Genomic DNA, 26,740 nt, shown 5'->3' on the forward strand with positions numbered 1-26,740 from the left:
TACACGAATAGGGAGGGAATAAAGGGATACTGATTGAAAAATGGCAGGTTTGTTTTTAGATTAGTTAGGGCATGATGGTCAGCACAGGCTTGGAGGGCCGAAGGGCCTATTCCTGTGCTGTAAGTTTTCATTTGTTCACTCTTTAATATTCAGCCACAAAAAGAGGTAGGAACAGCTACCTGGAACATATAAGCTGCACTAGATATGACAGCAGTTCTGGAATCATCCCAGCGCAGAACTGCCTTGGTTGTCAGAGACTTATGGAGATACAATAATCAACACTGAGGCTTTCACAGAACGTCAACTAGCAGAAGGGCATCAGCTCACAGAGCTATCAGCAGCTTACACACAATTCCAATTAAGGAAGCCAAAGTGTCAGGCGAAAGACAGGTACTGGCATTGCAAACAGATTAGCTACATTCCGTAGGAGCGAACACAATTGCCTCATGACTATATGACTACCTTTTGTAAACAACAAATTTGGCACAACTGCGATGAAACTGAGAGACTTAAACTATTATATTTTAATATTGTTTATTGCAAGTTTGTTTTCTTGGGATTTAAGTTAAACAATTGCGCTTGTCTGCGTGTTTGGAGTGAACGTTCCCTGTTTAAAAACAATACCCACAATCCCAAGCAAGAGTTCCTCAGGAACTACCTGGAGGGCTTATGGGGAAAACTTTCCAGATTCTGACTTTCATTGTCAATCCATGCTGAAAAGCACTCTTAACTTGTGTTGTTAACTAACTTTTGTTTGGCTTTATTGTTAAAACAAAGACTGCAACATTGCATGCTTATGCTATAGTAAAAGATCACTTTGGTCATAAAAATAAAAAAAAATTACTATCTATCCAGCTAGGTTCCTGTTGAGATTCAGACTAGTCTGGTGCTAACATCCCATAATAACTGGGGCCATCAGATCATAATACAATCGTCCATACATAAGCTCCAGCAGCAACTAGTCCTGAGAGAATCAGAGACAAATTCTTGAAGGAACTGGACACACTACAAAAGGCGGACAAGCTCACTATGTTGGGGATCTTCGACACATGGGTAAGAGTTCACTCTTGGGCATGGGATGGTGTTTCGGGATTTGAGATTTGGTGAAATGCAACAGCAACGCAACATGCTTCTCCCAAGTCTTTACAATCATGTAAATATATCAACCACCAACAGCATCTTTACACAGCAGGTAAAGTACAAGAACACTTGGATGCACACAAGATCTAAACAGTGGCATCAGACTAGACTTTATCATTACTCTGCACAGCAACATAAAAGATGTTACGATCAAAAGGATTCTGTGCTGTGCAGTGCTCTACAGACCACGTGATGCTATGTTCCCAGGTGAAATTTACTATCTCACCAAAAAGAACTCCAGCTGATTCACTAAATCTGTCTCACACATGATTATAAAAGAAAGTGGAGTACATCCCTTCACATTTCGGTCTGAACTGGAGATCAATTTGAATCCACAGTTTCAGGATAAACAACAAATCACTTCAATTTTGGAATATCTGTTCTCGCAGGTGCAATAGCACCACAGACCAGTCAAAGAGAGCACAGCGACCAGGAGCAATCAATTCCTTTGTTTTGTTCCCTCGATGCAAGTGGCACTGATTCTCACCACCCACTCATTCAGTGAAGATGGCACTCTTCAGGAACCCAACTCGTTCATCTTCAGATAGCTTCCCGAACTCGTGTTCTGAGACCTGGAATAAACAAACAGAAATTGGTGAAAGAAAATCCAAGTCAAGATATTGAAGGAAGACAGCGTGCATAGATGGAGGCATTTCGGCCCAATGAGTCTGTGCTGGCTCTTTTGAAGAGATGTCTAGTTAGTCCCACTCTTTTCCCTGCAATTTTTATCCATCAAGTACATGGTTCCCAAAGGCAGCCAGTAGGTAAGTGAGAAGACGCAAAAATATTTTAATGTGAAAGACTTTTTTTCTTTAGATCCTGCTGATTTCTTTACACAGTACTCTCAACATCTGTATACACTCCCTTCTCCCTCATTTTAAGGGGAGGCGACGGCCTGGTGGTATTATCGTCAGACTATTAATCCAGAGACCCAGGTAATGTTCTGGGGACCTGGGTTCAAATCCCGCAAAGGCAGATGGTGAAATTTGAATTCAATATGCAAAAAAATCTGGTATTAAGAATCGATTGATGATCATGAAACCTTTGTCGATTGTCGGAAAACCCATCTGACTCACTAGTGTCCTTCAGGAACATCCTTACCTGGTCTGGCCTACACGTGACTCCAGAACTACAACAATGTGGCTGACTTCCCTCTAACATGGTCAAGCAAGCCACTCAGTTCAAGGGCAGCTAGGGACGGGTAATAAATGCTGGCCAGCCAGCAACACCCACATCCTATGAGTGAATGAATAAAAAAAAGTTTCGAAGTTCAGTGGTTTAGCTCATCAAGTCATTGGTACTAAAAAGGAAAGTGAACTGTAATCACTGATGTAGGAACATGGTGTCACTTCATGCACAGGAAACTCCCACAACAGCAGTGAGATAAACGACTAGATAATGTGTTTCAGTGACACTGGTTGAGGGATGAATGTTGGCCACATCACGGTAGAGATAATTTCCCCGATATTCTTGAAAAAGAGTGCCACAGGATATTTTATGTGCATCTACCATCTGAACGGCTCAACCGCAAGATGGTATCTCTGGCAGTGCTGTGCTCCCTCAGTACCGTACCGCAGGGTCAACCTGGATTTTATGCTGAATTTGCTGAAATGGCAGTTAGAGAATTTGAAGTCAACTAACACAAAAAGTGTCTGGAAATAACATGATGACATTAGTAAATATGAACGTGGAGCTGTTTGCTTGCGGTAAGAAAGGCCCATCAGATTCACTGGTGTTCTTTAAAGAAGGAAACATGCCCTGCCTCCTTACCTGGTCTTGTCTACACACGACTCCAGTCGTAAATTCCATGTTCTCCAAGTAGCCTAAAGAGGCACTCGGTTGTGTCAAACCATTTAAAAGGCAGCAGTGCACTGTTACTTTCTCAGGGCAACTGAAAATGCAGCCTTGCCAGTATTGCCCCCAGTAATGGAATTTTTAAACACTTTGCATTAACAACCCGGCTGAGATTGCTGTGCAAACAGTTGCTTTTTTGTCAGAAATATTAAACCAAAGCGGGGGCTCTCCTAGCTGACATTAACTCCTTTGGTCCATCTGAGCAAGATGGGTATATGAAATGAAGGAGTTAGATACAGTTCTCAGGGCTAAAGGGATCAAAGCAGGAACTGGATGATCAGCCCTGATCACACTGAATGGTGGAGCAGGCTCAAAGGGCTGAATGGCCAATTCCTACTCCTCTCTTCTACGTTTTGCACGTTTCTAAATATAACCTGTCAATTGCTGGATGTCAGGAAGCAATTCTTCATACAAAGGGTAATGGAAATCTGGGGTTCTTGCTTTCCCCGCAAAAAACTATAGGGTCTGAGTCAATTGAAAAAACCGATATTAATAGATTTTTATTGGGTAAGGGTATTAAGAATTAGGGAACCATGGCAGACCGTTGATGTGGAGGGATAGACCAGTCATGACTTGACTGAATTGTGGACCAGGCTCAAAGACTGAATAGCCTCCCATGGTTCTGCAAATCAAGTAAAATCGGAAAAGGGTTACAGGCTCCATTCCCTAATTTCCTCAGAGGTCCGAGCTCGGCAGCGCCTGGAGAAATGGGACGTGAATATGTGGGCACACTGATCAGCATGCATGGACCCTTGGATCAGCTGTGCAGCTACATAGCTTAGAGAGAATGTCGGTTACAGATAAGAGAGGGCTTTTAACTACTCATCTATATTATTTGGCAGATGATATCCAAGGCAATAATTCAATACGACATGGAAACTTCATTCACTTGGAGAGTTATCGCTACAATCAGAACATCAGAAAGTAGAATTTTGAGTGTTACACAGATGAGACAGGCCACAACTCAAGGAGACCATTATAAATACTCACCAATACCGCATGGTACCCCAGCACCTTGAGATGCCGAATCTTCATTGCCAACCTGTCTTTGGGGTGAGATGTGCCAAAGCAAAAGGCAGATACTGGAGCACAAAGCACAGCCACTCTGCAAGGTACAAAATGATAGTTATTACTGACCGAAATATTTCAATGATGTGACAGGTTGATGCTAATACAGTGGACTTTGTTTGAAATAATTACCTCTTTTGCTTAAACCAAAATCTTTCATTTTTCTTGCCCCAAGACATTCCCCACCCTATCAGTTACTGATTTGCTTTGTAATCCCTCTTTCTGAATGAAAGAATAAAGGTGAAATCTGTTGTTCTTCCCAGTCTTCCAGATAGTGTCTAGACAGATGAGAATTACCACGGTAATGTACTAGGAAGCCAGAGCAATAGATTACACCTTTAACTAAGATTTGAATCAATTGTCTGAAACTTTGAATTACAAGCATATATTGTGACAATGGTGTGGAAAATGTTGCATATGAAAAAATTTGTGTCAATCCTATCAAAAGGCATTTCAATCCCAACTGCATGTGACCAGGTAACAGGTTCACCAATAACTGCATCAATCAATAGATTTACAAGACAGTAATCCTTACCGCTGTATGTCACTCTCACTGCCAATCTCATCATCCTGAGGAATAGGGACCACATTCTTACTCTTTTGGTCTAAAGCAATCACATAATCTTGATGGGAACACAGAAAACAGAGATTATCTTGGTAGAAAGCAGTTTGGAAGAGTTTCCATATAGATTGTGTACTTGACAAAAAAAAACGTTACTTACATTTCTACTCCTAGTCTATTCTTTTCTATTGAGATTTGAACACTCCAGTAACGCATTGCTGGCTTTCAAGATGTGATAAAGCCTCATATCCTCTCCATACTCAAGACCGTCCATTTGCAAATCCATAAAATCGCTCACCTCTTCTCCAGCCTCAACTTCTCTGCTGCCAAAACCCTCATACAAGCTTCTGCTCCACCCAGAATTGACTCAGAAGTGACAAGATTTCTGCTGACTTCTGCACCGTTTCTCAATGGTTACCATGACCAGCAGTGAAAATTTCTTCAAGCGCCACACTTCTGGACTGTGCTTGTGAAAGGGTCAGCCGCTTAGCCCCACAGGCCTGATCTTTGCCACAGCTGTGCAAATCTTACCCTTTCAACTACATATTCAAATTCCTTTTGCAAAACATTTTTGAACCTGCCTCCAACTCACTTTGGATTCCAGGTTGTAACTTACTGCATTAAAGAAACCTCGTCTCGCCTTTGATTCTTTTTGCCAACTACTCTAAATCTGTTTCAGAGATAGTAGGAACTGCAGATGCTGGAGAATCTGAGACAACAAGGCGTAGAGCTGGATGAACACAGCAGGCATCAGAGGAGCAGAAAGGTTAGGAGGTAGGAGATGGGAGTGGGGCTTGAGTTGGGAGGAGGGGTTAGGTGGGAGGAAGGACAGGTTAGGGAGGCGGGGACAAACTGGGCTGGTTTTGGGATGCGGTAGGGGGAGGGGAGATTTTGAAGCTTGTGAAGTCCACATGGATACCATTGGGCTGCAGGGTTACCAAGCAGAATATCCTACCTACTAACCTCATCCCGCCCCCTTGACCTGTCCGTCCTCCCTGGACTGACCTATCTCCTCCCTCACTCCCCACCTACACTCACCTTTACTGGCTCCATCCCCGCCTCTTTGACCTGTCTGTCTCCTCTCCACCTATCTTCTCCTCTATCCATCTTCCATTCGCCACCCCCTCTCTCCCTATTTGTTTCAGATCCCCCTTCCCCTCCCCCATTTCTGAAGAAGGGTCTAGGTCCGAAACGTCAGCCTTCCTGCTCCTCTGATGCTGCTTGGCTGCTGTGTTCATCCAGCTCTACACCTTGTACTCTAAGTCTGTATCCTTTATTATTGATCCTGTTACCATAGAGTCATAGAGACGTACAGCATGGAAATAGACCTTTCAATCTAACTCACCCATGCTGACCAGATATCCTAAATTAATCTAGTCCCTTTTACCAGCATTTGGCCCATATCCCTCTTATAAACTCTTCCTATTCGTATACCCATCCAGATGCCTTTTAAATGTTGTAATTGTACCAGCTTCCACCACTTCCTCTGGCAGCTCATTCCATACACGCACAAATGTCTGCGTGAAGAAGTTGCCCCTTAGGTCCTTTTTAAATCATCCCCTCTCACCTTAAATCTATGCCCGCTAGCTTTGGACTCCCCTACCCTTGGCTATTCACCCTATCCATGTTCCTCATGATTTATAAATTTCTGTAAGGTCACCCTTCAACCTCTGATTGCTCCAGAGAAAATAGCCCCAGCCTATTCAGCCTCTCCCTATAGCTCAAACCTCCCAACTCTGGCAACATCCTTGTAAATCTTTTCTCAATCCTTTCAAGTTTCACAACATCTTTCCTATACAGGTGGACGAGAATTGAATGCAGTATTCCAGAAGCGTCCTGTACAGCTGCAACATGACATCCCAAATCCAATACTCAATGCACTGACCAATAAAGGCAAGCATACCAAAGCCTTCTTCACCACCCTGTCTACCTGCGACTCCACTTTCAAGGAAATACAGGTAGTTCTGCTATAATGCGTGTTTCATTACCATGAATTAGCTGTAACGTGATTGACGAATGGTGGATGCTGTTTGAATAACACAAACTTTCTGCTGTACAGCTATAGTGTGATTTTCTAGGGAGATTTTCTATAGCGCGAAGTCATGAAAGAACGCAACTATCACGTTATAGGAGACCTACCTGTACGCACTCACACCCCAAGGTCTCTTTGCTCGGCAACACTCCCCAGGACCTTAGCATTAAGTGTATGAGTCCTGCCCAGTGGAAGGATTTTCTACTTATTTGCTCTATCAAAACTTCTCATTTTTGAAAAAGTCTGTAAAGTTTATCTTTAATCTCTTCCGTTTAAAGAAGAAAGATCTCAAGCTCTTTTGTCTCTCTACCCGAATGCAGTTCCATATCCTCGTCTCATTCTGACAAACCAGCTCTCCTCCCGCTACAAGTCCTAATATCCCGTTAGCAAAGGGTGGTGGAGACTTTCTGAGCCACAATAAAACAGAGTTCTCAAGTAATTGCTCACTTTTTTAAAAAAAAAGTTCAAATACCTATAAAAAGTAAGTTTTTCAACATCAAGCCCTGCTGATACAGGCTGCTGTCACCCAAGATGGTGTCCACGGTTTTCTGTAGCTCTGCATTCACCGAATGGGACAATGACGGATCGACAACTGTGGTATTCACCGGCTGCCTGATGAAGGATGGATTTTCTAACTCCAAGCACAGATTGATGCACTGAAGCATCTGCTCGTTCGCTTCACGGTAGACACTGGCTAGAACAGATAAAATTAGGGGGGGTCTGGAAGCATTGATGAGTAATTTTCATTGCGGTTTACTTATACCTCGACAGAAATGATCCAGGTTGTTACAAACAGAAAGCCAAGTGGTGAAAATATTTTCTCTCAGAGGATCACGTGCCTTCGGAATTTTCTTCCTGAAAAGGTGCCAAAAGCAGATTCCTCCAATGTTTCGAAAGCAGAGGAAGACAGACTTTCGTTAAGCAGGGGACAATAAGTAATCGGAGATAAGTGAGAATGTGGATCTGAGGTTACAACCAGATCAACCACCATTTTATCAGATGGTGGAGCAGGCTTAATGGGCTGAATGGCCTATGTCTGCTCCTTGTTTGTACGATAGAACTGGATCTAATCTTTACACACAGAAAGTGATATATATTTCAAACATGCATCTCCTAACCTAAACAGCGCAATTTCAATTTATAGGAACACTAGTGAATTTGCAATGTTAACATAGGTGACCATTCTCTTTCACCCAAAATAATCCTCTGCTGGATATTATTGCCACTACAAATGTGCTAAGGTTGTGTTAATGCTAGCAAGTTGAGCATGGAAGTGGTTAGGGGTTACAGCAGAGTTTGTTCTCCAATGGATGAGGAAACCGACAGTCGCACACCCAGATTTAGTTTGCATGAAGCTGTGTGGCATAGTAAGAAATCTGATTGAAAGCAGAACGTTGCAAACGGGCACAGAATTTAAGTGAGTGGGCATGGTGGCGGAAGACGGAGTTCAATGTGGGAAATGTCTGAGATCATCAACTTTGTTCCTAAGGAGATTATAGGAAAAGTAGTGGACAGGTACAATGCAGTATTGCCTGCAAATTGAGCTGAAGTCATGCTACATTTACATAAAGTCCTTATTAGACCACGTTCAGTGTGCTATGTATAGGTCGAAACATGACATCATACCTCGGGAAGAACTGGGGGCAATCAAAAATGTCAAAATGAGGGCTGACAGATTTTTGTTGCGCAAGAACAGAAAGGCAACATTAAACAGTCACGCTTAAGATCAACCATGATCTAATTCAACGGTACAACAGAATCGAGGGTGTGAAAGCACTCAGTTTGTTCCTCACAATTCGAAAGATTAAAGTCATTCTAGCTGCAGAGGACAATGGAGCTGCTCTCTCATGACAAAGAGAGACAGACGACTGATGGTGAGTTTAACCGGAGGGTCACTATATCTCCGGCGAGGTTGAGAAGGTGGGCCCTTCGTGGTACTCCAGCTGGCATGGGAACTGAACCCGCGCTGCTGGCATCACCCTGCATTGCAAACCAGCCATCTAGCCAACTGAGCTAATTATCACTCACCTGATGAACAAAGTTCATTTAGAACGTCATCCCGGAACAGTTGGTTCAGAGCAACCTGGGGATAGTGGCCCATCAGACACAAAGAATAAACACCACGGAGAAGCTCCTGCGAAGAGCATTTCGACAAATACAACTCAAACACATCACTTACAGTCTGTAGGAATCTGTGGAGGGGTAAGGACACACAAAAAAAAAATTCATCTTCCAAAACCAGTCAAACTGCCAGGGCCAAGTCTGACATTGACCGTGAGGCAGCAAAGCAGAGATGAGCAGTACTTCCACGTACCTACATACACATTCAAAGTTAACTTTCTCTCCACATTTTATTTTTGAGGTTTCCCTACTTATTACCTACAAACGATTGCACAGAAACAGGTCACTGCACCCAAATGGTCTTCTCCCAGGGATTAAAGGGGTAACACGGATACTTATGAGCTGAGAGACACAGAGAAGGAAGTAGCTGTTGGTGGTTGTTTTTCAGGCTGGAGAGCTGTGTGCAGAACTATTCTGCAGGGCTTTGTATTGGGAACAATGTCTTCATTGATATATGTGTATTAATGACCTGGAATTGGGTAAACACGATATCATTTCTAGGTCTTCAGATGGCACCAAACTGAAATGCGGAAGCAGTGAGCAGGACAGAGCTCAGGAGGCACACAAATGTAAAGTGGTTTATTTGAGCAGGAAGAATGATCATAAATCATAGAATCCCTACAGTGTGGAAACAGGCCCTTCAGCCCAACAAGTCCACACCGACCCTCAGATCATCCCACCTAGACCCATCCCCCTAATCTACACATCCCTGAACACTATGGGCAATTTAGCATGACCAATCCACCTAGCCTGCACATCTTTTGGAATGTGGGAGGAAACCGGAGCACCCAGAGGAAACCCACGCAGACAGGGAGAGAATGTACAAACTCCACACAGACAGTTGCCTGAAGGTGAAATTCAACCCGGGTCCCTGGCGCTGTGAGGCAGCAGTGCTAACCACTGAGCCACCGTGCCAATGAGGAGTGATGTAAACCTAATGGCATAATTTTAAAGGAGGCACAGGACCAAGGTGTTACCTCTGTCACACCCTGGTTCACTTCTCTATCACCCCCAACACTTCATCCCCCTTTCATGGCACTTACTTTGCAATCACAAGTGGTGTAACATTTCCCCTTTTATCACCCCTCCCTTCTCACTATCCATGGTCCGAATGCTCTTTCATGGTAATTTACTTGTACTAAAACAGAAGTTGCTGGAAAAGCTCAGCAGGTCTGGTAGCATCTGTGAAGAAAACAAAATCAGAATTAACATTTCGGGTCTGGTGACCCTTCCTCACCGGACCTGAAACATTAACTTTGATTTTGTCTTCTTCACTGATTTCTGCCAGACCTGTTGAGCTTTTCCAGCGACTACTGTTTTTGATCCTGATTTACAGCATCCACAGTTCTTTTGATTTTTATTCAGTAATTTACTTGTGCTTCTTTCAATTTAACCTATTGTACTCACCGTCGCAATGTGGTCTCTGCTACATTGAGGAAGCTAAATACAGACTCAGTGACCACTTTGTGGAATATCTCTGCTCATTTTGCAAGCATGACCCTGACTTTCTGGTCGCCTGTCACTTCAATACACCACCTTGCTCTCACAGTCGGACTTCTGTGCTGGACCTGCTACAGTACTCCACGAAGCTCAATGCAAGCTGGAGGAACAACACCTCGTTTTCTGTTTAGACACTTCACAGCCTTCAGGACTCAATAGTGAGTTCAACAACTTCAGACTATGAACTCTGTCCTCAGTTTTGTTTCCCCTGCCTCTCACCAACCCTAGCAATAATCACTGGGGTCAGGCTTTCTTAATTTTGCTTTCTGACATTAACACCTAGCCTGGACCTCTCTCACCTCCCAAAACCATTACCACTCATTTTGCCTTTATGACGCACGTGAACTCTAATTTCTCTCATCCTCCAGCCTTCCCTTGACCGGGCTACTTCCAACCACTTGAAACGAGAGATGATGGCCTAGTGGTAGCTTCACCGGACTAGTAATTCAATCTAATCCTCTGGGTTCAAATCCCACTATGGAGATTTAAATTCCTTCCTAATAGCTGTAATTGGAAACTAGTCCATTGTGACCATGAAACTAACAGCAACTGCTTTAAAGACCATTTGGTTCACAAATATCCTCTAACATCAATATCCTGCCTGGCCAACATTAGACTCCAAACTGAAAGCAATGTGGTTGACCTTAACAATCCTCTGAAATGCCTAGCAAGACACTCAGTTCAAGGATCAGCAAGATGTCCAATGAAAGAGCAACAGTTTATGAAATGAGAAGGATTTTAAACTGTCCAGGACCAAATATCTAAGAAGCAGATGTGGCCTTAAGTAGTTAATAAAATAGGTTTGTGGGTGTAATAACCAGACATCAAAATTCACTTCAACAATACTGCTTTTATATAATGAATGTAAGGAGGTACTAGTTAGATTCCCTCATGTTGAAGATGATCATTGCCAGGCACTTAAGCCGTGCAAATTTCTTTGCTGCTTGTCAGCCCAAGCCTGGACATTGTCCAGATCTTGCTGCATTTGGACATGGAAGGCCTCAGCATCTGAGGAGTCATGAACGGTGCTGAACATTGTACAATCATCAGAGACTGTGCCCACTTCTGAGCTTATGATGGAGGGAAGGTCATTGATGAAGCAGCTGAAGATGGTTGGGCCTAGGACACTATCCTGAGGAACTCCTGCAGACATGTCCTGGAGCTGAGAAGACTGACCTCCAGCAGCCATGACCATCTTCCATGTACCAGGTATGGAACCAGCGGAGCGTTTTCACCTAGAGATTCTTGTCCACATTAGCCAAAATGCGTACTGCAAACATCAGGAATACATGAAGATGCTAATATTTTAAATTATCACCATAAAATTATTCTGCTTGCCTTGTTCAAGCCACTTATTTCATGGACAATTAAGAATGGGCAACAAATGCTGGCCTTGCCAGTGACACCCACATCCTATGAACAAATAATTAAAAAAAAAAATGACCTCCACCAACTAGTCTACACAGATATACAGAAACAAAATCTGTGTGTTGGCTATGTTTTCAGCTGCAAAGCCTAGCATTCTCTCTGCAGACCTCTTTGCCTCTATCTTCGTTTGAGATACACCTCATAACCTATTTTTTGACTGTAGTTTTGCTCACTTTCCCTCGTGGTACCATGGTGATAACACACCCATGATGCACCTTGGGACGCTTGGTTATACTAGAGATGATACAGGAATGCTAGCTGCCGTGGTGTTAGTGCAAGGAAGACTTGAACAGAGCACCAAGACTTACTGCTCGATCCAACCCTCATCTGGTCGATGGTTCAGCAGGGAATACACGCGAAGAACTGACAGCACATCCTTCAAAGTTAGGGATTCAGATTTTGCCAGTATAATTTGTGCAAATGCATTCATCAACTCGATATGGCGAAAGTTGAGCTCCGAAAACAGCACTAGGAACAGAATTAGCTAGAACAGAGAACATTAAAATAATGGTGAAGGTATGTACGTTCATCAAGGTATGAATTACATTTAGGAGCAGTGGAGCATTGTCCCACTCTCGGTGTAAGCCAGTTCTTATTCAGAGGGTTCCTGATTTCATTATCTTTAGTATGAAGGAGTATTTCTTGATATTACTCCTGAATGGCCGAACTCTTAATTTTAAGGTTATGCTCACGTTCTGAAGTTGGGCACCAGAATAAATTGTTTCTCTCCATCTAACCTATCAATTCCTTTTCAGATTTCAAATACCTTGATTAGACCCCCTATCAATCTCCTGTGGGGGCTGGGTCTGGGTGGAGTGCTCTTCGAAGGGTCATTGTGGACTCAATGGGCCAAAAGGCCTGCTTCTACACTGTAGGGATTCCGTGACTTTTTACTCAAGAGAATGCAAATCACATTGTACAAACCTCTTTTTCATCAGTTAACCCTTTATGGCCTGGTTTTGCACAAACATGAGGTGCTTTGGAAAAACCTTCTACCACATGAAGGGTGTTTCAGTGAAGCACACAGGACTCCAAGAGATTTTTTTACTGCAGCTCAAATATTACTTGAACATGCAGTTTCTCAAATGATGAAGGGATTAGATTATGTGTGAGTGGACAATTTATTTCCATTAAATAGGCTAGGGAGGATTAGGAGGTCACAATCTAAAGGTGTATAAAATCAGATCTTGGGTTTAACATCAGTTGGTGGTCCTGGAGAAGAGCAAATCTTTCAAACAGGCTGTTGACTTGGTGAGTCTACACTGCCACTGCATTCCTTCAAGCAACAGCTGGACCTATACGGTGATAGTAATCTTGTTTGAGGTACTGGGTAACGCTAATCTGGTCCACCGTGATTTCCTGGATGAGTTATGATTGTATAAAGGCATGGGAGGGAAATTCCTTCAACTCAACCCTCATCCTGCCATTGGCCTAACTTTATCTGGTTTCTTGCCTCTCCTAGAGCATTGTATGGTTTCACATGGGGTGGAGCATAATTAATGTGATGCGCAAGGCATTGCAGTCATGTGGGGCCAGGCTGGACGAAGCGTTGAGTCTTTTGTGCACCACTGTCCATCTGAGGACACACCACGAAAATGGATTTAATAGATATTACACTTAAATATAAATATCTGCTCATTTTGTCCATTTCTCACTGTTCAAATTCAAACAGGTCCCTGCTTTCCCCAAACAGGGCTAGGAGAAGGCAGAGCATGGGAAAGAAAAGGAAATCATGGCTACTGAAGAGTGGCCATCTTAGCCTGAGACTTTGGAGACACAGCAAGAGACAGTCAGAGGAGAATCAATTGATAATGAAATCCAATCTCTGAGAGAGGTGCAGGGACAGAAAGATAAAGTCAGAATTCATAGTGGACTGCAACTGCTCTCATTTATTAATTGATCTTGTTTTGTAACCCGAGAACTAAGAGAGTCAGGAGATTAAGGTAAAATTTTACAGACACAAAAAAAGGTTGCATTTATTTGCACCACAACACCAGGGGGAGCACTTGCTGCACAGTTTCAGTGTCAGGCTATTTGGAGTGAGAGAGGCCTTTGAACAGAGGTCTGTTTTCTGCCATTGAGTTCAGCACAAGCTGGTGTCTTATAAATGTCTCCTTTTAAAACAAGGTCAATCAACGGAAAAATTTCCTCCTCTTCAAGCAGCAATCATTTTAAAAGCATGGACAGGCCATACCTGGGCAACAACAACAAGAATTATTTTCCCCACGACCAAACAGTATGCTTTTAACTGTGGAGAATCACCACTGGGAAACATCAATAAGAAATGGATTTTGAATAAAATATTTAAAGATCAAATATAATCATGCGATTTGGGGTTCAAAAGCGTGACCCTGGGATTGGGAATCCCAGATCAATAAGCTGGGCTACGTAGAAACCTCCTGCACAAGCCTTTCCAAGTTGATCGCTTGTTCCAATAAATCAAAAGGAAACATCATTCAGCGGTTACGACTGCAGTGCTAAAATGACCTTTGTGCAATAGTAAAAACTTCAGTTGCACTTAATTTTCACTTAGGCTTTGCTCTCTTTAAATTTACTCCAGTAGCTAATCCCAATATATTATAATTGGCAGTCTTCTAGTACAACATTGTATCTTACAACGTTTCCATTTGTGTAGAATAACAATATTTCATTCTAACGGCTGAAAATCGATTTGAGCTTCTCCTAACATGACCAGTTATTTGTGTTGTATACTTCAATTTGTGGTGCACAGTGGAAACTCCGTTAGAGAATCTGTGACCAGGCAAACAGCGAGCGAGTGGCCACAGGGGGATGTCAACGACGACTTGCAGGCCAGAAGCAATGTTTCAAAAAAAAAATATCTGGTCAAATATGAAATAAAAACAACCCATGCTGAAAACAGACTGCAGGTCTGTCTGGGGAACTGAAGGAGAAGAGGACAGTGCAACATTCCGTGTAGATTAGTCTTCACCAGAGCTCTCGTTTATTCAGCCTCTTTTCTTTCAACCTCTGGCTTTGACAATGATCGGTGGGATTGTAATCACTTACTTTCTTAGCCGCTGGAGGACCTGCAGCTGTCGGTCCCTGCAGCCCAGGTAAGGTACATCACAAAATGACACAGCACGACACTGTGAGCCGAAGGGCCTGTTCTGTGCCCGACCGTTCTATGTTCTATCCCTGCCATACTGTTGACAGTGCTAACCACTCCCCCGCTCTTTCCCCGCAGCCCAGCACATTTGTCCCTTGCGCGAGCTGTCCAGACAAACGCAAAAGATGGGTCCTCAGATTCAGCTCTTGAAGGCATCTCACCTGTTTAACCTGCCAGATCGCCAGGCTGGCTGCCACATGGTTGCCAATAGCACTCAGCAGAGCGGGGCTGCGATACCAGAGATCCTTGCACGACTGCAAAATGTGCACAAGACGCCAAAATGGGATGCTGTGGATATTCTCTGAGGGAACAATACGGGACAAACATGGCAAAGGTGAAGAGCTGTTAGTTTTTCTCTTTTCAAGAGGTCAAAGACAAGCTATTTGGTTTGCTGGAATTATTCACTTTTCTCCATCACAGCCCTGGGACATGGGAGTCTTTTGCACATTACCTATTTCTCATGCTTCCCTCTTCTTCTGATCTCCTGGAGACGCATCTTTTGTTTCTTTCCTTGCCTTATCTCTTTACTTATTCTGTGAACGCAAGTCCCTGGTGTCAAGTGACAGCCTCCTCATTTGCTGAGTGAAAGGGTTTCAGTCTGCCACTTAGCCTACAGAGGGGAGACTCTTCGCTGTTTGGGTCTCTCCACAATAGGGCTTGTATTGAAGCCCTGGCTTATCCTGAACCTGTTTAGCAACTACCATTCTTACCATGGTAGAAGCACAACGCTGGCCATTTGACAGATTGGAGTTTGTCACAAGGAAGTGGTTCATGACTTCCCGTGACTTGTCAGATGTGTAGAGGAGTAATATTTGTGAGAACAGGAAGACAGAGGAGTGTTCTTGGGCTGAGGGTTTTTTTGAGTGTCCACAAGATGTGCGCCATATGCCAGCTATGCCTTTGCTCGACAGATGCACAATACAAGTTTCATCGGGAAAGTGCTGCATTATCGTGATCCCATTACCAGCCTCTCTTTTCTTGCACTGTCAAGCCCTTATTCATTTAATCTCTCTGCCTTCCACCTTAACACACACATTCCCCCTTTGCCACCACTCTGGACTTGCTTTAAATTGTTTGATCTGTGCTGGGAGGTCATCGATCAGGAAGGTTAACTTTGCTTCTGGGATTTTTGCCTGACGTCTTGAGTATTTCCAGCAGTTCCTGTTTTTATTTTGGAAATCAACTGGTGACAACAACCACATGGCAAAAACAATCAAAACTTGACCCTCCACTGAGGCGAGTAACAAACTGCATTAATATAACACCTTTACTCCAGGAAGGCATCCCAAGTCGCTTGCCACAGATAAAATCTCACAGCAAGAAACACAAAAAATTTTTGGACAAGTTGATAGGTTTTGAGGAGCAAGGAGGAAAGGAGCAAGACATGGAGATGGAGAAAGTGAAGGAGGGAATTCAGAGTTTATAATAGATGACAGTATGTACAGCCACTAATGGTGGGTCAAAGAAAATTAGAGATGCAAAACAGATCAGAATTGGAGGCAGACAGGGATCTTAGAGGGTCTTGGGGCTAAGTGAGCTTAAGGAGATAGGGAGGGCAGAGTCCATGAAGGATGAGAAATACCTTTATAAACGTTGTTTTCCTGCCAGTATCAGAGGTGAGTGCTGCCTTACATGTAGATCTCCAGCACTTATAGTTTTGCACCAATTGAACTAAGGACCACACTAATGCAGTCAACTCTTGACTGATAAGCAGAGAATCCCAAACTGGTAAACCATCCCAGTCACTTGTACCAAACTGAATTACAAAAGTGAATTATAAAAGTTTTATGTATCCAACTTTAAATTTCATCACCTTTGTGCCAGTAGTCAAGGATTTAACTCTCCCCTCGTCAAGGTAAAATCAAAACAAGAGGCTGACTCCACTGGCGTTGTAATGAGACAGTGCTGGACTGCTGAGTGCTACCCTTCAGATAGGATGTTAAATCAAGGGTCTGCCTTTCCTCTTTGCTGAACATCTCAGTGCATAATTCCAAAGAAGAGTGAGGAAGCTATCCCAAGCATATACCTGTCCCTTATCCAACATCGAGAAAAGAGATTTGTTGGTCATTATCACTTCAATGCTTGTGGGAGTTACTGGGAGCAAATTAGTTGCCCATGTATCTGACATTCAAATAATGTTTACACTTGAAAAGTATTTTGTTGGCTCTAAAGCACTTTGGGATGCCATAAGAACATGAAAGGTGCTACATAAATGCGAGTCTTTTTTCTCAGGAATTAGATGATATAACACATTCATAAAGCGGTGAAAAATCATGAGAAAGGAAAGGAAGAAATACTGACAAGACAATGTGAGTTCTACAAACTGACCTTCAAGCAATAATGCACACAACAGTTGTGAGAACATACAAGCGATAAACAAGTGAGGAGCAGAAATAGGCTATTCGCCCCTCCAGCCTGTCCCACCATTTGATAAGATCACGGCTGATCAACTCTATTTCCTACCAAAACTCATTCATTCCCTCACTTTCCGAGAATCCATGCCTTCAAAATATTCAAAGGCTCTGCTTCCATCACCTTTGGAGCAACAGAGTTTCAGAGACTCACGCTGAGAATTTCACCTCAACTCTGCCTTAAAGGGGAGATTCCTTATTTTTAAACTAAGACTCCTCATTCTAGATTTTCCCACAAGAGAAAACATCCTCTCCATATCCATGGGTCAAGACCCCTCAGGATCTTAGATGCTTCAAACAAGTCACCTCTAAACTCCAGTGGATCCAAGCGTACCCTGTCCAACCAGTCTCCTCAGCCAACCTGCCTATTCTAAATGTTAGCCTGGAAAATCTTCTTTGAACCTGCATTGATTCCTGTGGCATAGCACTCACTACTTCTCCCAACTGTTTATTCCCACTCTCAGTCTCTTATTAGCTATCCATCTTTTATCCACGCCACATGTTACCCCCACACATTATCAGCTTTTATTTTCCACAGCAGCAACCTTGAATGTGACATCTTATCAAATGCCTTCTGGAAATCTAAGTACAGCACATCCACAGATTATCCTTTATGCACAATGAGCACTAATAATTTGGTTAAACATGATTCCCCTTTCACCATGTTGACTCTGTTTGATTACCTTGCATTTTTTTTTTAAAAAAGTGCTCCAAATCTTTATTGATAGCTGCTAACATCTTCCCTCTGACGGATGTTAAGAACTGGCCTCTCACTTCCTGCTATTTGTCTGCCTCCCTTCTTGAGTAAAGAGGTAACACATTTGCCACCTTCCAATCTAATGGAACATTCCCCAATCTAGAAAACTTTGGAAAATTAGACCCAATGCATTGCAATGGAACTTGTCAGCCCACCATTTGTCAGTGCCACTTGCCTGGGGTTTACAGTTTTCTTTAATTCCTCCTTTCTTGCCACTTCCCGAATGACAGCTACTTGTGAGATGTCACTTATATCTCTACAGTGAAGACTGATGCAAAATACATTTTCAATTTAGCTATCATGTCCTTATTGTCCATTATCAACTCTCACCCTATCAGACTAACATCCACTTTGGTCATTCATTTCCTTTTCAAATATCTATAAAAACTCTTACTATCAATTTTTACATTTTTAGCATTTCTCTTTCATTGTAATGTTTCACTCCTCATTAACCATTTAGTCACTCTTTGCTGATTTTAATACTTTATCCAATATATCGATTTGCCACAAGCTTATGCTTTTTCTTTAAGTTTGATGTTGTCTTTAACTTTTGCTTAGTTAATCACGGATGTTGGGTCCAACCTTTGGAAAGTTTCTCTCTTTTCAGAATGCATCGATTCCGTGAATTCTGAAATATCCCCTTAAATAACTGCCACTGTATCTCTATTAACCTAGGTCCTATCCTAATTTGCCAATTCACTTCGTCTATCCATGTTTTCATGCTCTCATAAGCGTCCACATTTAAGTTTAAAACACTAGTTTTAGATGCACTCCGCTATTCTTCAAATCGAAGGAAAAATTAAATTACATTATTGTGACCTAGGTATGCTTTTACCTTGAGATCATTAATGAATTAATCCTATCTTGTCGCACAACACTAGGTCTAGTGTAGCCTAATCTCTGGTCAGCTCCAGAATGTGCTGCTTTAAGAAAATGTCCTGAAAAACATTCTATGAACTTCTCTCAGCTATCTTTGTCCACCTGACTTTTCCAGTCTATTTGTAGAAAAGACTTTACCAGTCGGGATTGGGAATAGAGTGGACCTGAGCATCCTCAAACATGGGAAGCGCTGAAGAAGAATTCTTGCCAAACATCTGAAAGCCGTTCAAACCAAAAGAGCGGAGGGCTTACGCTCGGTTCGCACTAAACAACTACACCTCCCAGTCGCGAACCATTTCAACTCCCCCTCCCATTCCTCAGACGACATGTCCATCCTGGGCCTCCTGCAGTGCCACAATGATGCCAGCCGAAGGTTGCAGGAACAGCAACCACTTGGGAACCCTGCAGCCCAATGGTATCAATGTGGACTTCACAAGCTTCAAAATCTCCCCTCCCCCTACCGCATCCTGAAACCAACCCAGCCCGTCCCCGCCTCCCTAACCTGTCCTTCCTCCCACCTATCCCCTCCTCCCAACTCAAGCCCCACCCCCATCTCCTACGTACTAACCTCATCCCGCCCCCTTGACCTGTCCGTCCTCCCTGAACTGACCTATCTCCTCCCTACCTCCCCACCTACACTCACCTTTACTGGCTCCATCCCCACCTCTTTGACCTGTCTGTCTCCTCTCCACCTATCTTCTCCTCTATCCATCTTCTATCCGCCTCCCCCTCTCTCCCTATTTATTTCAGAACCCCCTTTCCCTCCCCCATTTCTGAAGAAGGGTCTAGGCCCGAAACGTCAGCCTTCCTGCTCCTCTGATGCTGCTTGGCCTGCTGTGTTCATCCCGCTGTACATCTTGTATATCTCAGATTCTCCAGCATCTGCAGTTCCTACTATCTCTCCTAAACCAAAAGAACCTTTTTTTTAGATATATATAATGCCTTTAACGTGGCAAAGCTATCCCAGGGTGCTTCATAGGAACGGCAAACAAAACTTGGCAGCAAGCTGCAGAAGAAGCAGGAAGTGACCCCAAACACGGAGTTAAAGAGGGACATTTCATGGAATAGCTGCAAGGAGTTCGCGGGGCTCAGGGAAGGACATCTGGGGTCCCTGACCTTGGCAGCTGAAAGTGTGGCTGCCAGTGCAGGGCAATGAAAATCAGGGCTGCGCAAAAGGCGAGAACTGGGAGTGTGCAGAAATACTGAGCAGTTGTAGACTGGAAGTGGTTATAGTGGGGCAATGGAGGCCACTGGAAACAAGGATGAGAATTTTAAACTCAAGGATCACTTACCAATAATCCTGTTGCTGCAGGTCTCTAGGAGTGGAAGTGACCGGTGGTCCATGACTGCCAAAGTGACGAACATGTATTGACAGTTGGGAAGGGTGAACTCATTCAGCAAAGAGATTGCTTTGTTCTGTCAAACAGAGAGCAACAACCTTTAAATAACCTCTCAGCAGCCCGAGACAAAATTGCATCTTGAAAGAAAGTACTGTCACTTATCTGAATTGCAGCCTTCAAATTGCATTAATGATATGCAAAGTAGTATTTACAGTGAAACAAATGCAGCACCCACTTTGCATTCTGTGGTGTCCACTGCACAGCATCAATGCACGTGCACCATCACTGGAACACTCCTCGACCAGTCAACTGCTCGAGGCAGTTCTGCCATTTAGCTAAACATTAAGGTTCTACTCCTTGCTCTGCCCCTGTCAGATGGAACAGATTCTCTCCATTCACCCTCTCAACTCCTTTAATCATCTTAAAACAACTCCACTAAATCACTCCTTCACCTTACAGTTTCAAGTCAACAAAAGCCTATGCAATGCGACTTCTCTTGAAGACCTAATCCTTTAAACTCTGTCAGGGTTCTGGTCATCCCTGAAAGGGCAATATATTCTTCTTGAGATGCAGTGCCTGGAACTGTACACCATGCTACAGGTTGGTTTTTTACCAGAGCTCTAAACAGTTTTATGGCCTGTTTTTGTTTCCTGTGCCCCGTTTTTTAGCTTGCAACGCACTTGAATGAGACATCCCCTAATAATATTAATATTTCTGGAAGACAAGACAGCACAGTGGTAATGTCACTAGATTTGTTAACCAGGGGCCTAGCTAATTGTTCAAATTCCACCCCAGTAGAGGGTGGAATTTAAAATTAATTCAGAAATCTGGGATATAAAGCTGTTTATCAATTATTTGTTTGACCATGTGGTTCACTTTAGGAATTTGCACTCTTACCCAGTCTGGCCTACATGACCCACAGCAATGTGGTTGGCTCTGAACTGCCCTCTGAAATGGCCTAGTATTTGTGGGCAGGCAACAAATGCTGGCCTTGCTAGTGACATCCGCAGCCCGTGACAGATGCCAGTGCCTGAACCTGTGAAATGGGACATAACTGTCAATGAAAAGCAATCCCAACTCCAATTCTGCAAATTGCCACAGCCCTGGCTCTCAGTTTCTTGTTGAAAATGGTCCAAACCCACCCAACAGAATAGAATAGATGTTTCTTCGAATGAGTCCTTGCCTGACCCAACAAGTTTCTGCTTCAGATTTATGGTCATTTTCTACGTTCCCCTCTCTGATCAAAGAGGGAGTGGTATGGATGGTACAGGTTGCCCTTCCAATTCTGTGCCTCCATCAGGGGGTATCATACAGAAAGGCATTATCTCAAACAATGATATAGCACAGAAACAGACCCTTTGGTCCAACTCCTCCATGCCGACCAGATATCCTAAATTAATCTAGTCCCATTTGCCAGCATTTGGCCTACATCTCTCCAAACCCTTCCTATTCATAAACCCATCCAGATGCCTTTTAAATGTTTCAATTGTACCAGCCTCCACTACTCCATTACCAAAACATAGTTCTGCTCCATTCCACAAAAAGCCAGTCTCCATAACAGTGACCATGGTGCTGTTGGATTGTTGGAGACTGGTCCTATATATGACTTCATACCAACGTGGTTTCCTGTTTAGTGCCCTGAGGAGTAAACCATTGCCTCCTCAAAAGGCTAGCAAGCAGGCACATGTAGCAAATGCTAGCCTTGCAGGTGACACCGAAAACCCAAGAATTACATAAAACTTACTTCCAGCTTTTTCTTAAGAGGCAGTGGGGCATCTTGACCAATACATCTCATCATGGTCTGCAGGGCCATCACTCTCTTGATCACTGGAATGCGTAGCTCTACAAGAAGCCTATCAGGACACAAACACCAAACGTTGTTTCTCTCTCTTTATAGCAACATAGGGAAAAGGTCAGAATTAGGCAGTTCGGCCCCTCAAGCCTGCCCCAGCATTCAATGAGACCATGACTGATCGTCTACCTCAACGTCGTTTCCCCACAGTATCCAGATATCCTTTGATGTCTTTAACCCCTGTAAATCTATCCATCTTTGTCCTAAACATATTCAAACACTAAAGGTTTACTACCCCTGAGTGAAGGAATTTCATCTGATCTCAGTCCCAAATAGCCTACCACTTATTCTTGGACTATGTTACCAGGTTCCAGACCCCAGCATACTTCCTGCATCTACCCTGTTGAGTCCAAGACTTTAGCATGCTTCCATGAGACGACCCCTTTATTCTTCTAAACTCTACAGAATACAAGCTCAGTCTCCACAATCACTCCTCGCAGGATAATCCCATCCTCCCTGGGATCATCTACTGCACTCCATCTACGGTAATTTTATCCTTTAGGGAAGGAGATGAAATGAAAAAAGGACACAAAATTTTATTCCTTCAGAATTTCATGTCATGTCATTCAGCATATTATATTGTCTGGCAAGCAGAAGGATTTGGAAGAAGTGTTGGGTGAAAACTATTGCAAGCCACTCTCTGGAAGCAGGCAGTGCACAACAGCTAAACTCTATATTCTCGCTATATTCTCCCAAGCTCTCAACTTCCATCATTAACATAGGACAAATGCACGACAAGTGTCAGTTACTGATGTGGAATCTGCCAAACTCACTGCATTTGTCAGGAGTAACAGAACAGGATTTTTAAATCTATCATTAGGATATCAGCTGATTTTTCCACTGGATAAGTCAGATCCCAAATTAAATTCAGCTTGAGGATTTTTATGTTAATTTCAAGCGGTTTTATTTTTCACTGAAGCATAAACACACGAAGCTGTGGATTTGTATAACAAACCAATTACACAAAATAAATTTTAAAAATGAAATTAAACAAACTAAGCTAACTCAATATAACAGCTTGAAAGATTTCAGAAAACAAGCCAAGAAGCCATTATTATTAACACTATTATTTCACTCTTAATCATAATCCAGATAAATTTTCCTTCCCTATTAAATCTGTAGGTTTGACTTAACTGCTTCTTCTCATATCCTGCCTTGTGAGCTGCAAAGTTTTTTTTCTTGAATACTCACACAATTGAGAGCTTATACTTTCTCAAGTTTGAATGGCCAATGTAAATTTGTAACTCAAAACTCCTGGTCTGGAAGTTTCACAAATTACACTCTTTCACTGAGGTAACTTCTTTCCCTAACTGCTATGAACAATCTCCCTTTTTAACGAAAGATGATACTTGCATCTGACTTCAGTCAGTTTGTTTTTAACTGAACCAAATGTTCTTCAATTATTTTTTCTTTAAAATTTATTTTCAGACTCTGCTAAAGCTAATGGCTTAATGTTTTAACTGTCCTGTTGTAAACCCACCCACAATGTCAATAAACTTCCATTCACACTCCAGGGGTCCTTGCGATCACCTGCTTTCAGGCACATTCTGGTTTTAAAATCATGCTGTCATAAAAACTGACCTCATTATTTTTTAAATGCGTTCACAAAAAATAAACCAACAGCCATCTACCAGTTTGAAAAAAACATACACAAATGACACACTCTCATCGTACCAGTCAAAAGAAAAGAGTACACCACAATTCTTGTGCTGAATCCGTATTATAAAGGGAATATTGTAATTTAAGGAGCACAGAGTTAAACAAACGGTAGCATTCTCACCTCAAGGTGGAATTGCGCATGATTGTTAAAATGAAAAATAGTTTTAAAACAGCTCAATTTCCTACTGTTAAATTGTGCCTGAGTTTTAAAATATATCTTTCTATATGAAGCAATTGTAAGAGCACTGGAGAAAGTAAGGGAAAAAAAAGACAAGGGTGAGACCAAACCTGAGAGGTACAACTCTCAGGAAATGGCTGAACAGGGTGGGTCACTTCTCTTTCAAAAAGAGGCAGCATGCTGTGAACTGATAGATGCCTTCAAAATTACAGTAGGATTTAGAGTCATAGAACTGTACAGTACGGAAACAGACCCTTCAGTCCAACTCTTCCAGGCCGACCAGATATCCTAAATTAATCTAATCCCAATTGCCAGCATTTGGCCCATATCCCTCTAAACCCTTCCTATTCATATACCCATCCAGGTGCCTTTTAAATGTTGTAATTGTACCAGCCTCCTCCACTTCTTCTGGCAGCTCACTCCATACACGCACCACCCTCTGTGTGAAAAAGTAGCCCCTTCGGTCCCTTTTATATTTTTCCCCTCTCACCTTAAACCTATGCCCTCTAGTTTTGGACCCCACTACTCTGGGGAGAAGACTTTGGCTATTCACCCTATCTACACCCCTCATGATTTTATAAACTTCTATAAGGTCACCCGCCAGCCTCCAACACTCCAGGGAAAACAGCCCCAGCCTACTCAGCCTCTCCCTATAGCTCAAACCTTCCAACCCCGGCAACATCCTTATAAATTTTTTCTGAACCCTTTCAAGTTTCACAAAATCCTTCCTATAGCAGGGAGACCAGAATTGAACACATTCCAAAAGTCGCCTAACCAATGTGTTGTACAGTCGCAACATGACCTCCCAGCTCCTATACTCAAGCATACCACATACCAAATACCAACTACCAAATACCTTCTTCACTATCCTGTCTACCTCCGACTCTACTTTCAAGGAACCACGAACCTGCACTGCAAGGTCTCTTTGCTCAGCAATACTCCCCAGGACCTTACCATTAAGTGTATAAGTCCTGCCCTGATTTGCCTTTCCAAAATGTAGCACCTCACATTTATCTAAAATAAATCCATCTGCCACTCTTCAGCCCACCGGCCCATCTGATAAAGGTCCTGTTGTACTCTAACCTTCTTGGCTGTCCACTACACCTTCAATTTTGGTTTCATCTGCAAACTTATTAACCATACCTCCTATGTTCACATCCAAATCATTTACACAAATGACCAAAAGCAGTGGAGCCAGCACTGATCCTTGGGGCACACTGCTGGTCACAGGCCTCCAGTCTGAAAAGCAACCCTCCCCCACCACCCTCTGGTCTCCTACCTTCGAGCCAGTTCTGTATCCAATTGACTAGTTTTCCCTGTATTCCATGTGATCTAACCTTGCTAACCAGTCTATCATGCAGAACCTTGTCGAACGCCTTTCTGATGTCCATATTCATCACATCCACCGCTCTACCATCATCAATCCTCTTTGTTACTTCTTTAGGTAGATGAAGAGAAGATATTATCACTTGTGTAGGAGTCCAAAAATATGGGCTATAATCACAGAAGAGCCTCTAATAAATTGAACAGAGAATTCCGCAGGGCGGCACAGTAGCTCAGTGGTTAGCACTGCTGCCTCACAGCATCAGGGACCTGGGTTCGATTCCAGCCCCGGGCGACTGTCTTTGTGGAGTTTGAATGTTCTCCCCGCGTCTGCGTGGGTTTCCGTCGGGAGCTCCAGCTTCCTCCCACAGTCCAAAGATGTGCAGGTTCGGTGGAATGGCCATGTTAAATTAACCCTAATGTCCAGGGATGTATAAATTAGGTGGATTAGCCGTGGGAAATGCAGGACTACAGGGACAGCGTAAGGTGGCGAGTCTGGGTGAGATGTTCCTTGCAGAGTCGGTGTGAAGTTGTTGGGTCGAATGCCCTGTTTCCACACTGTAGGGATTCTATGAATTCAGGGAATAAATCCTTCATGATGGAGATGTGAGAATGTGAAACTCACCACCATAGTGGGCTGTCGAGGTGAATAGCATCGATTCATTCAGGCAGAAGTTAGAAAAACACGAGGGAGAAAGGAATAGAAAGAATTACTGACAGGGTGCTTTATCTGGATGAGTTGGGCTGAGTGGCTTGTTTCTGTGGTGTAAAGGTTCCACAGAATTAAGGCAGCATTTCTAAAACATGAATTGGGCACTCGTGCAGAACAGGTTGCGATAGTAGATTCATGTGCCACTGCCTTACCTCAGGCCTACTCGCAATGCATTTACACTTTTGTTGTCTTCCATGTTCTTCACACAACTAGACAGCACTGAGAGAGCCCTCTCATCAAATTCATTCAGCCGCTCCTATAAGACCACAGACAGACCAGACAGGTTACTGCAAATGCAAAGTTAACAAAACTTCTCTGTTTTTCAATTCTAGCCCCCAGAAATAAAAACCCAGTGCTTGGTTTCCTTTCTCACAGGCCCGATTGACCTGTGTCACTAATTCTAGTTATTTGTCTATTTGGAATCCCAGATCCCTTGGTTCCTTGAACCCATTTAGATTCTTATTTTCTAAGTGACGTTTAATCTCCTCATTATTATTACCAATGTGCAATACTGCATGCAAGTACATGTTGAATTTAATTTGCCAATTATATTTTCTAATCAAAATGTTCAGAGATGTTATTACACACCTCTGGAGCAGGTGGGGCTTGAACCTGGGCCTCCCTGTCCGGAGATATGGACACCACCACTACACGACAAGAGCCCATCATTTACAGATTATATGCCAATTATGTTCCTAACTTCTTGTAAGTTAGAACTGGCCTCCTCAGTATTGACCATCTCGATCCTACTATCATAATGCCTCCTGACTATTCTGATGTTATTTGAAATTTAAAAA

General features: G+C 43.0%; 1 protein-coding gene across 4 annotated transcripts in view; it reads right to left on the bottom strand.

The window, feature by feature from the left end:
• Positions 1-517: 517 nt before the first annotated feature.
• The window catches only part of fastkd2 (FAST kinase domains 2), a 31,409-nt gene continuing 5,186 nt past the window's right edge, over positions 518-26,740 (bottom strand). For 3 of the 4 annotated variants that reach the window (XM_020509985.2, XM_048599318.1, XM_048599320.1), the window contains exons 3-12: positions 26,096-26,199; positions 21,964-22,072; positions 20,172-20,295; positions 14,994-15,133; positions 12,014-12,189; positions 8,685-8,848; positions 7,129-7,350; positions 4,598-4,685; positions 3,985-4,099; positions 518-1,712 (exon numbers count right to left, since the gene is read on the bottom strand). In XM_020509985.2, the coding sequence (XP_020365574.1) occupies positions 1,635-1,712; positions 3,985-4,099; positions 4,598-4,685; positions 7,129-7,350; positions 8,685-8,848; positions 12,014-12,189; positions 14,994-15,133; positions 20,172-20,295; positions 21,964-22,072; positions 26,096-26,199 (1,320 nt within the window). In that variant the 3' untranslated portion in view covers positions 518-1,634. The remainder of the gene's footprint in view (positions 1,713-3,984; positions 4,100-4,597; positions 4,686-7,128; positions 7,351-8,684; positions 8,849-12,013; positions 12,190-14,993; positions 15,134-20,171; positions 20,296-21,963; positions 22,073-26,095; positions 26,200-26,740) is intronic. The other variant, XM_048599319.1, reaches the window with a different exon arrangement.

Source organism: Rhincodon typus, chromosome 7, assembly GCF_021869965.1.
Source record: "Rhincodon typus isolate 14 chromosome 7, sRhiTyp1.1, whole genome shotgun sequence".
In the NCBI taxonomy this organism is placed as follows: domain Eukaryota; kingdom Metazoa; phylum Chordata; class Chondrichthyes; order Orectolobiformes; family Rhincodontidae; genus Rhincodon; species Rhincodon typus.